At 33.9% G+C, this 15,000-nt stretch overlaps 2 protein-coding genes across 6 annotated transcripts; one reads left to right on the top strand and one right to left on the bottom strand.

Moving 5' to 3' along the window:
• Window positions 1-3,296: 3,296 nt before the first annotated feature.
• LOC123699329 (protein naked cuticle homolog) lies at window positions 3,297-11,692 on the top strand. The gene is made up of 5 exons (XM_045646291.1): window positions 3,297-3,638; window positions 7,872-8,098; window positions 8,648-8,758; window positions 9,005-9,468; window positions 9,770-11,692. Exons 1-5 carry the CDS (start codon window positions 3,524-3,526, stop codon window positions 10,128-10,130), a joined length of 1,278 nt encoding a protein of 425 aa, XP_045502247.1. The 5' UTR covers window positions 3,297-3,523; the 3' UTR covers window positions 10,131-11,692.
• A 3-nt stretch (window positions 11,693-11,695) lies between these two features.
• LOC123699509 (metallophosphoesterase 1-like) lies at window positions 11,696-13,898 on the bottom strand. Of its 5 annotated transcripts, none has more exons than XM_045646655.1 (7): window positions 13,804-13,898; window positions 13,402-13,585; window positions 13,171-13,327; window positions 12,763-12,929; window positions 12,607-12,692; window positions 12,225-12,497; window positions 11,696-11,865 (listed from the first exon to the last, which is right to left on the bottom strand). In XM_045646655.1, exons 2-7 carry the CDS (start codon window positions 13,460-13,462, stop codon window positions 11,731-11,733), a joined length of 879 nt encoding a protein of 292 aa, XP_045502611.1. In that variant the 5' UTR covers window positions 13,463-13,585; window positions 13,804-13,898; the 3' UTR covers window positions 11,696-11,730. The 5 variants fall into 5 exon arrangements, with proteins under 5 accessions (XP_045502611.1, XP_045502465.1, XP_045502542.1 ...); XM_045646509.1 differs by having other exon boundaries at window positions 13,676-13,892; XM_045646586.1 differs by having other exon boundaries at window positions 13,171-13,312; window positions 13,676-13,892.
• Between the last annotated feature and the right edge of the window lie 1,102 nt (window positions 13,899-15,000).

The following is a 15,000-nucleotide window of genomic DNA, read 5'->3' as shown; positions in this document are numbered from 1 at the left end:
CAAGTATTGTAAACAATTGTAAAAATTTTCATTGTATTGAAAAAAAAACTTGCTGCTCCTTTAAATTTATATAATGTCTAGTTATAAACTTAACAATTTTACTCAGTTACTATTACGAAACTAAGAAATAATCCATACGATTCGAAAGTGATATACAGCCAATTAACGAATAGACATAAGTATTGTACGATTTAACATAACATATCAAAACAAAAAGATAATCATACGAAATGGTCTGGAATGTTGATAGTGGCGTTTTATTTCTGCTATTCAGTTAGCTGGCGTGCGGCCAGCTGCTGCGGTCGCTCCACTTCTCCTGCGTGGGCATTGCCCACTCACCTACGTATTTACACCAAAATTCTTTAATTCACACTCCTTTTATTTATATTGAAAAAACATTTTCATAATTACTGTAAATATTTTGAATTAAATTCCTGCTCGTTTAAAACTTTCAAGATAGCTCTATCATTTGCTAGAGCTATCTTGATATATCTATTTAGGTAGATTAAATTGATTTTTAAGAAGCTTAAATGAGTGATATACCTACATATAGGTGAAATTAGTTAGTCCTTGATATTAACTGGTAGAACAATAATTATTATTGATTGTATTTATTAATATAAACAAATAGGTAGATGTATTGTTACGTAAATGACATAGCAGCCTGAGCCGGTATCCTTCGGGGAAGGACTGCGCAATACGACGACAGATGTAAATGTCAGATCCAATTACAATGGATCACGGTTTTACGTTTTGTAGAAAACTCAATACCCACGGATGTTTATCGATTATATACAAGGTGGCAGCCACAACGCTTTTGCCCGAACTTCAAAAATGCCACCCAGGTTGAACGGTGAACCCATTACTCGAATAGCACGAATATTTTTCTAGGTAAAGTTTTAAAGGGTTAGGACGAATAAGTATGACGTCATTGTTTTTCTATTCTGTTTGTGGGTTATTAACATTTTTATACGAAACTCGTGAAATTTTTAGATCAACTTAAATAATTTATACCTACATATAGTACTATTATGTACTTCACTAGTTACCTACACTTTTTATTTACTATTATACTAGATGTGACGTCATGTTATTAGAAAAAAATAAAAATTAAGACGACATTCTAACTATTTCATGAATAGAAGACAAAAGTTACTATAATCAGGAACGGTAAGCAATCGAATAATTAAAGGTTCAATCACGTTCAATCAAGGAATATCCTTAGAATTTTTATTACATGCAGTGTTTGTTATAAGTCATTTTTGGAATACGATCTCATCTCGGTCGCAGATAAATCGTCGACAATAAACCTAACACGAAGAGATCGTAAAATTCTAATTTGAAACCGTGCATAGCGTCCGAGCTCCGACGCAACCGGACCAGCGAGGCGCCGCTTGTCTGTTCTATAAAACAAAGTAATTTGTACATTTTCTCTTTATCTTAATTAAATTGCTTCATGTATTTTACATATGTATTCACAAATATTGATAATATTGGCAAATTGTTTAATACATGAACATTTTGATCATCGAACACCGGAACATAGTAGGTAAGTATTTTGTGTAATGTCACTACCTAAACCTATGTATTATACGAAAGTGAAATGGAAATCAAAGCTGCGCTGCCGGATCTGAGTTACAAAATCATAATTTTATGAGATTGCCATGTGTATAATATTTAAACATGTCGTTATCTGCAGTTTATTTTGATTTTAAAATAACAACTTAAAATTTGTTCCAAGTTCTTATTTTGTACAATAAAGAGTTAAGCAGTTACCGAAACGAAACTTTGTTCTCGTTAATGTACATATAATACCTACATAGGTTTGTTTACTGAAACGATTAGCCGGAGTCTTAGATTTGTTGTTTATTTTGTAAATGTGTTCTCACTCCGACGCAAATAAGGCAACTGCTACCTGAATCTACGTGTTAGCTTAGAGCTGCTTTTCTAGCAATTACATCTACTTCAATGATGACCACAGTTCAAAGTTTCGTGTGTTTATTTTAAACTCACATCAATTTGAGTAAATCTCGAAAACAGTTACGTCACTCCTTAGTACGACTAGGTATCTGCCTACAATATTATCTTTTTTATAATGGTCGTGCGAGGGTCGTCGACCGCTCGGAGGCTGGCAGTGTAGCGGACCTGTAGTATGCGCGTGCGCCCTCTTCTATCTTTGCCCTATACATTTACTATACTTTCTTTGGCCTAGAAAGATATTCTTCAAATTAAGAAAGATTTGCTACTTCTAACAATAATCATTTCTATGATTGCTCAAAATTTTTATGAAAATTAAAACGAAAAAATTGTATGTCGTAACTCGTAAGCTGTTCAACAATTATTCATAACGCTTAGCTTGAGGAATATAGGTGTACCTAACATAAATAAAATGTTTATATATTAAATTAGGTTAGTTAGTTAGGTAGTGCAGGTACCTAGTTTACCTATTTCTAAAATTTTCAGATGAAATGCTTAAAATATAATCCCAGAATATAATCTATCTTATCATTTCAGGGAATAGTTTCACTCACTTTAGACGAGTTTTAAATCTTAATCGGATTATACAATATGTACCTATAATCGGATCGGTTATTAAAGAATGTTGTCAAAGTAGGTAGGTACTAGGTACCTTTAATTTAATTATTATATGTTTATTCCACAGTTTTTATTCCTTAAAACTTACCGAAATGCTTTTATTTACTTCATAATAATATACCTACCTACTTAGTTATTTAATATTTAAATAACACGAAAAAAAGCTTAAGCTTTTATTCTTAATTTTTAAGTATATTGTAAAGGTGTTGTTATATTTTGTGAGTCCATGTCTGGTTATCGAATAGGGTCCGCCTGGGATAAACAATTACCGGCATAAAAATAAAAAAAATAACTAAAAATAATTATTAATTATTATCACAACACAACAAAGACACAACACAATCAATAAAATTATTGTGTTAAGTATTAAATTTCTCAGTAAATTAAATTCTGAATATAATTTTTGTACCTACCTAACTACCTACGGTTAAATAAAAGTCTAAGAAAAACTTGTTGGTTTAGAAAAAAAAGAAATATCTAAGAGCTGTATACATTAGGCACTGATTAAAATAAGCATTAGCATATTTCTTTAGGAACTAATAAAATAATCAAATTATGCTTTGAAGATAGTAGGTACCTACCTATTAGTTGAGCAGATTATCACAGAATAATATGAGCGTACGGAACCTAAGCACCGGGCCGTTCGGTCGCACCGCGCCTGCCCGCACTATTCCGCGGTCGCCCCTTCCCTTCTTCCATCCATCAGTCAGTCACTTGATAAACAGCGTGAGAGGTGGTTGTGTTCTCGTCGCGCGTGCCCGACATTCACGCGTACAACTGGGTCACGAGGTCTGTTTACGTGTTGACAAGGAAATCTGATTTACTCAGTGTGGTGAATGATTATAGTGACTGTGGTTACAAATATTTAGTGTAATAACAAAACGGCGGCGCTTTTGATGTGTACGTGATGTGTGCGTGAGCGCAGCGCATGACGTGCTACGAAACGTTGAGAGCTTCGGCACCCGCGGCGGACGCCCCCATGGCGCACCACTTCGTCAAGTGGTGGCGCAACAAGTTTAGAAATGGATATAAGAAATTTAGCAGTGAGTACCTACTTTTACTTCAATGAAATTACTGTACGAGTAACTACATAATATCCTTTATACATATTTAAATAACAGCTAATTAAACGCTAAGGTCTTATAGTTTATACGCTATTTTATATTTAGTTTAATAGGTTTACAGGAATTTACATAATTATTATACTAAACTTAATTATCGTATTTATCGAAGTTCGGCTAGTCCCTAAAATATTTATAATAAAACATAAACTGACATAAAATTTAATTTTCATATTTAAACTGAATATTAGTACCTAATTGTTGAAAGATGGTTCGTCATTCGTGGTTACACATTGATAGCTACAACTAAAATAATATGATTATATCTATAAAAAATTATAAATGAAATAAGAGACATGTTATTTTTAAAACTGAGGATAGGTAGGTATTAACAATGTATCACAAACGCATGCGATGTAATGTTTATTTACTCGACGCATCGCGTCGTACAAAAACAGCTGATCTCATCTTAATGTTTTCAGTCATTTTTACGTTTAAATCCTTAATTATAATTAAATGAGTTACATGTAGCTACTGCTGAATTGAGTTTTTGTTAATATTAGTAGGTACTTGGTAAATTTATAATATCTGTATCTGTTCTAAATTAGTAATATCTCCATCGTTTAAATCAGAAGTAGACTGTAGAAGTAATGTACCTAGGTAACAACAAATTTTATATTTTATCCCACTTCTTTCTTTTCATTATTATCAATTTGATATTTAAGGGAATTTTGGCGATAATTATTTGATTTTAATATAAAAGTTAACTTTTTAAATATGGAAGTGATTTGAACTAGGTATGCGCTATCGGCTATGTGATAATGTGAGCACGTTTTAATAAAAATTCAAATAAAAGCGGAACTCTTCAAAAGCTTCAATAAGCTGTGCTCCATTAAAAAAAAATTAAACACTCGTATTACGAAGACATACAATTTCTTTATATTTTCATATTAAAAACCTAGTAATGAGGCATGTTTTTATCTAGCAATACATAAAAATAATGAAACTTCCGCTCTTGAAATGCTTTATTCATCTTAAACATCAAAGTAGTCTGATCTCCCTTTGATCTCGTCCTATTTAGTTTCTATTTCAATTAAAAGATGATACATTTTTCGTTTCATAGCGTTCTATATTGTATACGTCAAGCCCTTGAAGTGAAGTTTGTAATATAGTTTTGAATGCAAACCGAGCCGCGCTCATTTGATTAACTTCAAAGAGAAAAGTTAAAAGCACTCGCCGAAGCGGAGACAATGATACCTTTTATTTGACATCAAAGAATTCTCCGCCCCATGCTTTAAACTTTTTTTTTTTTCAAATAGTATGTATACCACGTTGATGTATAGCTTGCTACAATTTATAGTAAGCGGCAGACACAAAGCGCTTTTTCGGAGATGTTCGGCTTTTGTTGCATAATTTTAATGTGCCCTTAGCGTGCGGTTGTCTCTACATTTTACAACGTTATTTTTCAACGGCCTAAACGTACAAATAAAATATGTTTTTATAACAATAAGCTTGCTTGCTCGGTTGCACCATTGATAATTTTATTAAAATACTGTAAGTTTTATTTCACTCATCATTTTAAATTTTCTTTATTAAATTAATATTAGGTATTATGTAATGCTCACACGGGGCGCTCTCAATGACTTTAATATCGCCATAATGAGGACATGAGCATGGGTAACGCGTACATTCATTAGCCGTATTCATTACCAATTAATGACATGTGCATATCAAGCGTAACGATGCTAAATTTTGAACAAAGCGTTTTCATTCGGATAATCCAAAATTCAGTGTTTTCATGACTTTCTTTTTATAAGATTAGGATCCGTACCTACATGGGAATCTGGATTAATAAGTTTACAGATACAGAAATAGCCTGAATACGGATAACGTTCAATAACGGGATCTATTATGAAGTCCTTGAAGATATATTTTAAGAATTTTACAATGAGAGGCAATTTTTTAAAACTCTTGTTACTTTTAGGTACCTAAGTACCTATAATTATATTTAATAACTAAATAGAATAGGAAAACAAAATGTAGCTCTTATAATATTTTAATCCGCAAAAGAAGTATTTGTATCACTTTGGATTATTCTGGGATGTTTGTACTTTGTGTATAATTACCTAGTATATGTACCTACATTCCTACATAGACAGGATATTCATAAACTGCTTATAAAAATGAATTCGACTAAGTAACTAGGTACCTAGGTATAATATTTTCTTTTGGGTAACTAGGTAGGTATTTGTTACCACAGGACTTTCGACTCGAGAGAAATGATTTGATGATGATTTTTTTATTTGAAAGTTGGTCACATTTAAATTTTGGCCAATTCTGACAATTTTAAAGGTAGTTTAGTTTATTGATCATTTTAAGAAAATAAACCACCACGAAGTCGCCATATCAAAGATTAGTAAATTCACTAAATAGGTAGTTTGTCCATATGCTTAGCAGACGGTTTCTTTTGATATGTTTATAGGCCGGAATTAGTTGAACGTATGTCACGCCTAATTAATAAATCAGAACAAGAGTATCGTATGGCTTGCGAGTAGACACCATAACGGAACAATAGTATAATCAGCATAGTAACTACCGACAGCGTGTCTATTTACAGCTGTAACGTGGCTGATAATAAAGACATTCATTCATAGCGTTTGAAATACGAATAATATAACGAAGTGGTTACGGTTGCTTACGTTACTTTAAATTTAACAAAAACATTCTGAGAAATAAATTGGAATGTGTTCGCAGTGATTATAGGTACTTTATATTCAAAATCTTATAGCTAGTCGAAAGATAATGAAAACTGAATAGTAACTGCTTAAGTAACTGTTTATTATTTTCTAGTAATAAATGGCGTATGCCAAACAAATCTTTCATCGTCATATTTTTCTCGAAAGAATTTAAATATGTACATAATTTAATTATATATTATGTACATTTAAATAATAAATTAACGGTACTATAACGATTTAAAATTAACTGACGACACCGCAAAAAAAATTCCTGATTTTTATATATAAATACTAGCGGTCCGCCCCGGCTTCGCCCGTGGTACATATTAACGTTTTCTCTACATAAGAACCATCCTCGTACTTCAAGGAATATAATAAAAAAAGAATTATCGAAATCGGTTCAGCCGTTCTCGAGTTATGGAATTACAACGAAAAGTGGCATTGATTTTTATATATTAGAAGATTAAACGATGTTTATTGTATATCCATGACTAGCTGCTCCGCGCGGTTTAACCCCCGTGGCTCCACTCCTGTTGGTCGTAGCGTGATGATCTTAGTCTTATAACCTTCCTCGATAAATGGGCTATCTAACACCCAAAGAATTTTTGAAATCGGACCAGTAGTTCCCGAGATTAGCGCGTTCAAGCAAACAAACTCTTCAGCAATTATAATAACAGCATAGATTTCGTCGATCATTTGCCTCCTCTAATAGAATTATTAACTATTCTTTCTTTATACGTGCTTTTATAAAGGTAGAATATAGTGAAGGTATAATATCAGAAGGTGTTATAAGAAAAATAAAATCAGTGGCAGATGTTCGTTGGCAAACTCGGGTATTAAGGCATTGGACCGACGTCGATCCGGGCTCGCAAGGCCTTCCAGGAAATAACTAAGCCCGCCCTGTGAGCCCCTGCCTGCCGTCTTAACAACACGTCCCGCTCGCTTTATAAAAATCGTTTGTATTTAGCCGACCGTTTTTCTAACAATTTTAGTATATTCATGTATACCTGTATATTATATTATAAAAGAGATATTCTATTAACAATTGTAGCGTACCCATGATCGCATGGTCGTATAGCGATGCAGTTTTTATTTAGCTATAGGTATTTTGCTAATCTTATAAACGTGAAAGTTTGAAGGTTGGATGTTTGATGCTCTTGTTCTTGTTTTAAGTAAAAACGCGAAACGGATTTCGATGACACTTGATAATTCCTTATAATTCTGTAGTTTTTTGTCAAGACTCAAGAGTAAACAACGCATACCTACTTAAGTTATAAAAAAATAAATAAGTAATGATTTAAACTGAATCTTGAAGTTCATATTATGTGCATGGTTTAATAAAATTTCAACAAGAATTTAATGAATTCAAATAAAGTTAAATAGTCTCGTAACGATACACGTAACACGATTATGTAAAATTGAATGGCTTTTTAGTTTTTACACATAACTAATATAGTATTTATTATTTACTTTTCAGTTGGAACAGAAAGTGAGCGCACGGATACAGAGGAATTGGTCGGGAGGGCCGCTTCCCAATGCTCGGCACCTCCAGATTTGTTGCCAAGTGAAGCGCGCGCCCTCCTCCAGCCTGCCACTCCGCCTCCAGTACCAGTGAGGAACTCTGAACCTTGCTCAAAGAGAATATCATCGCCCGTGCAGAATGCGGACTGCAATGAAAATAAACAGCCAAGACTCCGCTTCGAGGTAATTAATTAATTTATTTATTTAATTAAATTTATGATACCTATTGTTTTATTAGTTACTAAATGGGAATAATATAAAATCGTAGGAATTTATGGTAACAGTATTAAAGATTATTGACCCATTAATTTATTTACTTAGAACAAATCCAATATCCCAGTAAAGGCATGGATGGGATTATAAATAGAATACCTATTTATCATGGATTATTATTTTTTAATAAATAATGAATACTAAATGAACACAAAATTACCATTCATCACGGAACATCCAGTTTATTGAATGCGAGATGAATCATCTATTTACGTCGTATCAGTCTCCGGGCAGGCGGCTTGCTTTTGTCTCATAATCAAAGATCGTAAAGGCGCGACTAGTTTCCTTTTAAAGCTAAAGATAAGGGCGCCGGTCCTCATCAGCCGACATGCGGTTGTTTCTCGGCGCCGTCGATTATCTATATTTTAAACATGGTAACTATCATAGTCCAAATAATTTACCGCTGAGGTCAGCACTTAAATGGACACAGTCTAGTTAACACTGTTTTTATTGTTTTAGGAGTTAACTTGTGACGTTGAGCTGCAACATCCGCAATCTTCAAAACAACAACCGCTACAGTTTTCCTTTACGCTGTATGATCTTGATGGGCATGGACGGATGACTAAAGATGTATGTATCTAGAACATATTTTTATACCCTGTAATACTAATAACTAAATAAAAAAATATAACGAAGATGCTCCTTTTCCTTATGTGATTTACCAGCTAAAGTACTCACAAAATCGAATTTAAATACTACAAACAAACACACATTGTTTTCATTAAGTAATGTAAACTACTTATATTTCTTGCAAGTTGCACCTAAATCGTAAAGAATCTCTTCTGCAATAATACAATGGAAATGTTATCATTACAGGATATAGCTGGAATTGTATCCACAATATATGAATCCCTTGGAAAGTCTGTCACAGTTCCTCATTATGGATCTAAAACTATACAAGTACGATTGACAGTAGTCCCTGAAGATGGACAACCTCGCAGTCAAAGGGAGAAAAGGGACGCCAGACGAAGACGGCGACGCGAACAAGCAACGGTTAACACGAGCGCTCCCCCAGATTGTGCCGAACATAGTGAGGAAGAACAGCATGAAAGATTATCACATGAGGAAGATGCGTCATCAAAGTCGTCATGTTCGGATCGAAAGCCCCCTCCGCAAAGGCCTGCACCCATTTTACGGCAGAGACATCACCGACATCCGCGGAGAGAACATCGAGAACGCAAATATACAAAGAAACGTTCGGGGAGTCTACAGAGGCGCGAATTACTGGAAATCATTCAGGCCAATATGGAAAAAAATCACCTGAGTTTTCAAGCATCAAGGTATTTATATGCAGATTTTTTGTTAGAAAATAATATGATATCGAAACTTTCAGACCTCGCAAAAAATGTTTTATCATTTAAAAATTTGAAGGAAATGTATTGGCTTCTTATCTGTGACTGTATCAATGTGTATCTATTATTTTGCTTAAAAGTATAATTACAGTACAGCTTCACTATTATTATAAAAAAGGGATGATCTTATGACAAAAATATTTTCAAATTATATTTTTAAATTGTTTTCTATAATTATGTTAATACTTAGTTTGGATGATATAATCTAATCCTTTGATTTTCTTTACAGAAAGCCCAGCGATCCATCCGCCTATGAAGACGACATTAGTAGTAAATATCAGAAGATTCGAAACAGATCTCATACTGTGAATGAAAAATCTCATACTTATCATAAAGTGAAAACAGAAAACACAGGAAATGGATATTTGGATCTTGCTAGTGGTGGCGATTCAAACTTGTGCAGATACGATAGATATTTGCATGCCGTTATATGTTCTTCAGCGAAACATGCACATACGGGTTATCATCAAAAGCAAACTGCACCGTCACGACACACGCGCGCGTCCCATCCTGCGAACCCGCGGTCTCGCTCCCACGACCTTTCCTCACAGACGCAGCAACCGAGAGTACTCCAAATAATATTCTTATAGAACTCAATAAAGGGCGAGCTATAAACAGCTCTGTCCTTTCGTGTTATCAGTGAATCGGACAATTGTGGTTACCAAGTAGGTATTATGAAGTATTGTCGAAGTTACTTGTGTGAAAAGAAATATGACAATCTTTTTGTGAGTTATGACAACAATAATAAATTAAGAAAATCAATTAGCATTCCACATGATTACTTCACTTATAGCTGTAGCTTTAGTATTTATTTAACTGATAGACTCAAATAAGGTCTGTATTTATTACAAATTAACAATTGTACTAAATTAAAATGTACATTGAAAGTTGCTAGAATGTTAGCTTCTCTTGAAAAGTTATTTATTTTTTGAGCATTTAAGAAAAGTGCCTTATAATCATTGGTCTTTCTTCACGAATGTCATCATAATGTATTTTTTAGTATTAAGATTTTAAAGCAGTATAAATGCAATGCTCATTTGAATAATGGTGGCCATACACCATACTTCCTATCGTCCATTCGGCATGACGCTACCGATTGGATCAGTTAGAACTGACCGTGTGTGGGAATAGATTGGCATTATTTGGCATGATAGTTATACTTGACGGAACAATCGAATTTCGATTCTTTTAGCTTGATCATTGCGATTGAATCATGTCGATTGGACCGTGTATGGCGGTATGCGATCATCACTTCAGTCTGGTCAAGATTTTTCGTCCAAGCTAAATAAAGCATAGGCGCTTCGCTCGCTTGGTCGATAAATATGAACGTATATGGATGTTTAGATGTCAACGGTTACGGATTTGGATAAGATTTGTTTGGGAGATAGATGAAGTACCAGATTACTTAACACATTGGGTACTTCTCATTAAAAAGGTATATATATAACAACAATCTTCCCGGCATACAATCCTTTTTTTGTTTCATTTTTACGAATAAAACGCCCAAAACGGCTAAAACATCGTCGTCTGTCACCGGTGACGCCATGGCTTCAACTGAACGTTGCTGCCGATTGGACAATTCAAACGTTGTGTGTGTGGTCTCTATGGACAAACTGCAGATTGGATCAAGCTGCAGCGTCATGCCGATTGGACGATAGAAAGTATGGTGTATGGCCAGCATTATGTACTTTTTGTATACTTGTATTATAAGACTCGTTTAAGAGTTATAGACTGACTTTAGTTATAGGTGTTAGGTGCTTTATTAGAGATGTGTAAATTATTGTTAAAATTTGTTACATTACTGTATGTACTTAAAGCTGCTCTCTTTACTAACTAATTATTGAATCATAATGTAAAAAAGCAGCATATTTAAATATTACTATTACCATTATCAGTATTCATTCTTGTTAAGAATCTCATTTCTAAAACTTTCATCTACCTCTAATTTTTAATAGATAATTAAGATTAATTTATTATAATTCCTTAGAAGAGTCCTAAAACGTTTTGTTAGCTGTATTTGTGATAAAAAACGGTGAAATAAAGTTATGTAAATTAACATCAAATTGTCAATTTTGTAAACCATACATGTAAAAGTGTTTAAGTGCTTGATCTTGTCAAAAATATTTATTGTCGATATAGAAAATTAATTGAACAATTGCATTTTATTCCAATTTTTTTAATATCCTTTCGTCATCTTCCAAGGGTTTTAATTCTAAATACATAAACAACTAAACAAAGAAACATAATCACAGCTGAGGCTATCATGGTCACTTCCATTGGCAGTCCACATTTATTGACAGCATACTCATTTGGAGAAATCGACACCTACAAGACACAAAATACACCAATGTATACATATTATACTACATATTATATTATCGAAAAGCCATGAGGCAAAATTTTTTAAAGAAGTAACAAAACCAATCGACCACCTCCTTGGTACAGTGGTTGACGCGTGAGCAGAGAACCGAGGGGTCCTGGGTTCGATTCCCGATGGAGACGAAGAAATAAAAATGTCTCAGTCTGGCAGGACACAAAAGGCTGATCAGTTACTTGTCCCTAAAGAAAATCGATCAGAGAAACAGACATATGAATAATGCATCTGCCCCTTACCCTACTAGGACACGGAACTTACTTTAACGAAACCAATATATAACGCTAACTTAACTGATACTATAACTTACCAACATATATTTTGGATCCGGTCTATTTCTCCATGAGAAGGATGGTACAGAATATTCAAGAAAATCAATTTTACCATAATTATGCTTTAAAAGGCACCCATGATGTGTATGACCACCAAACACTGCTCTGGGTTTAAGTTTTTTGATCACAAAGTCTGTTCCCTCTTTCGAAAGTGCATCTATTTTCAATCTAAATAATTTATTTCTTTCTGGCAATGGTGGGGCATCGGGTTCAGTGCACACAGAGTCGGATACGCGATAGAGTGGAAAATGCTAAAAAAATTCACATCCCATGAATATAATCAAAAGTATGAAAATTTTCGTTTGGATAATAGCTTAATCTGTGTGGGGCAGCTTGTAATGAAATTAATAAAATATATACCTGCATAAGTATGGGTCGGGAATAATTATAATGTACACCATGAAATTCACAAAATCTGTTGTCCTTAGAGCACTTAGACAGTTTATCTGAAATATAATAGCAACTATTAATTTCTAATTAGAACCAACAAAGTAAAAAGTAATAAAAATTACATACTTGATATTAAAGATATTTCATTTCTTGCTTCAACACACATGTCGCATGAATCTCCTTGTAGTGCCATAGAATTAACAAGGACAAAGTGTGATCCCCTCAATACCAAGTGCTGAACGCTTGGAGCATTTAAAAGTTCTATAAACCTTTGCAGTGCCCTTTTCCTTATTCTAAAAATATTATAGAACTTGAATCATCATCAAGTAAAGTAGAGAAGTAAACTAATTTTGTGTTAGGCCAATGCCCAAATTTGGGAATCATAAGTTAAATTAAATATATTAGGATAATGATTGATTCTTTTGATGAGAGATTTAATGACAGTTTTACTTACTCTAAGATTTTCTTTTGAAGTTGAAGACTTTGTGGTTAACATAATTAAAAGATGGTTTGAATTCAAATGTGTTTGTATACCTGTTATGAAAGCCTATGTCATGATTACCCATAACAACATGCAATTTTGTATCCTGTGGCACAGGAAATAGTCTATAAAAACGCTCTACATATGCATTAAATTGCTTATCATCAGTCCATTCGCCTTCATCAAAAAGGTCTCCTATAACAATTGTTTCTTTATAAATAACTAATTTTATAAAGGACATAGTAGTAAAATAAAGTAAAAATTATCTATATATTAATAATTACCCAATACAAACACAACATCAGGTTGGTGTGTATTTATAATGGCTGTAAATGCTTGATGCATTTGCCATTCTCTTCTCAACTTATCTAGCCAATGTCCTCTGTAAGGACCCAATAAATGAGTATCTGCTAAAATAAACGCTTTTAAAACTGGCCCAGTGGAGTTTACTAGTTTTGGCCAACTACACTGAAAATATTGTACATTAGGAAATAATATATGATAGTATTAAATTGTATTATTAAGTATGTGGAATTTAGTACTAATATTTAGTAATACCTGAACAACGACTACATAATATATGAGAAACTCACAATAGAGCCCAATACAAAGTAAACCAAAAATGGTAAATAACAGTTTTTTGGTAACACGTCGCATACTTATAATATTATAGTCATGTTACTTACGAAATGCTATATGAAAAGAAATCTTAAATATTCTAACTAAATCAAGCTTCCAAGCAACATCAATAAGAATAAAGATAAAATGCGATTATGCGTTATGCGTTATGGGAAATCTAAAATCTTGTTTGATAACAAGAAATGACAAGTGATGACAATTGACAAGTGATGACAATTGACAAGTAAAATGACATACCTACGAGATTACGAAATGCGCCATGAAAGAAGACCTACGGCGAACATGGGAACTATAGACCGGACTCTCAGTCATGGAGTTTCGTTTGCCAAAATAGCGGACCGCGAAATGTTTTGTGATTCTTCTTCCTGATACTCTCTTTGCTGATACTCTCGACATAGTAAAAAGCCATGTAACCATGTTGCCGCGCGCGCTCGCGGTCCTCCCCCCCTCGCCCCTTTACGTTATCCTTTACTCGTGTCTCGTGAAAAGTGAAAACCATGTCAGTCGTGGCCAAACGTTGTGTATAACTGTTGTTTTAAGATTGTTTACGCTAGTTTAAAATCAATTTTAGTGTAAATTTAAAGGGGTCCCTAGACGATCAAAATTGCTTGACAAGCATTTACGTGCTTGACAAGCATGCTTGACGAGGTCACGACATCAAAAAACATTCTTGTCAAGCATTCGCATCATTTTGTCGGATAGAGTGACCCAGTGTTGAACTTGCGCTTTTTATTAATTATTAATTTTTTTCTTCAACTCCTCAATGCTGAAATTACTCTTATATCTTTTTAAAATATCCACCATATTCATGAGAGCCATATTTTATTTATTTTTGTCTTTATAGTCTCGAGCCTTTAATGTCCCACAATATCGTCGCATCTTTGTATAATGATATCAACAACAAAGTAAAATCACGATCACTAATGGCGCCGCTGCCGCCATCATCACCGCTGGCGCCGGCGCGGCGCTGTTAGTGGCGCGTGGTCTCTCCATAACGTTCCGTAGTACACTGAATGTGTTGCTTGACAAGCATGTTCTAAACGATCAAGCATGCTTGACAAGCATTGCAAAAATATAATTTTTCATCAAGCATCGAGTTTGCTTGTCAAGCACATCAAGCTTCGTTCTAGACGGTCAAAAATGCTTGACAAGCACGTTAATTTAACGTGCTTGTCAAGCAATTTTGATCGTCTAGGGACCCCATAAGGGTTTTTGTGTAACGTCTCTTTTGAACCGATATTTGA

The sequence above is a fragment of the Colias croceus genome, chromosome 1, assembly GCF_905220415.1.
Source record: "Colias croceus chromosome 1, ilColCroc2.1".
NCBI classification, from domain to species: domain Eukaryota; kingdom Metazoa; phylum Arthropoda; class Insecta; order Lepidoptera; family Pieridae; genus Colias; species Colias croceus.
Note: the sequence above shows the minus strand (reverse complement) of the source record. Positions and strands in the feature narration are given on the sequence as shown.

Coding starts and splice junctions, on each gene's coding strand:
- LOC123699329 (XM_045646291.1), top strand. CDS start 3,524: ATGACGTGCTACGAAACGTTGAGAGCTTCGGCACCCGCGGCGGACGCC. Junction 3,639..7,871: donor TGGATATAAGAAATTTAGCA/GTGAGTACCTAC, acceptor TTTACTTTTCAG/TTGGAACAGAAAGTGAGCGC. Junction 8,099..8,647: donor AGCCAAGACTCCGCTTCGAG/GTAATTAATTAA, acceptor TTATTGTTTTAG/GAGTTAACTTGTGACGTTGA.
- LOC123699509 (XM_045646509.1), bottom strand. CDS start 13,774: ATGCGACGTGTTACCAAAAAACTGTTATTTACCATTTTTGGTTTACTT. Junction 13,328..13,401: donor TGATGTTGTGTTTGTATTGG/GTAATTATTAAT, acceptor TTATTTATAAAG/AAACAATTGTTATAGGAGAC. Junction 11,866..12,224: donor CGGATCCAAAATATATGTTG/GTAAGTTATAGT, acceptor TGTGTCTTGTAG/GTGTCGATTTCTCCAAATGA.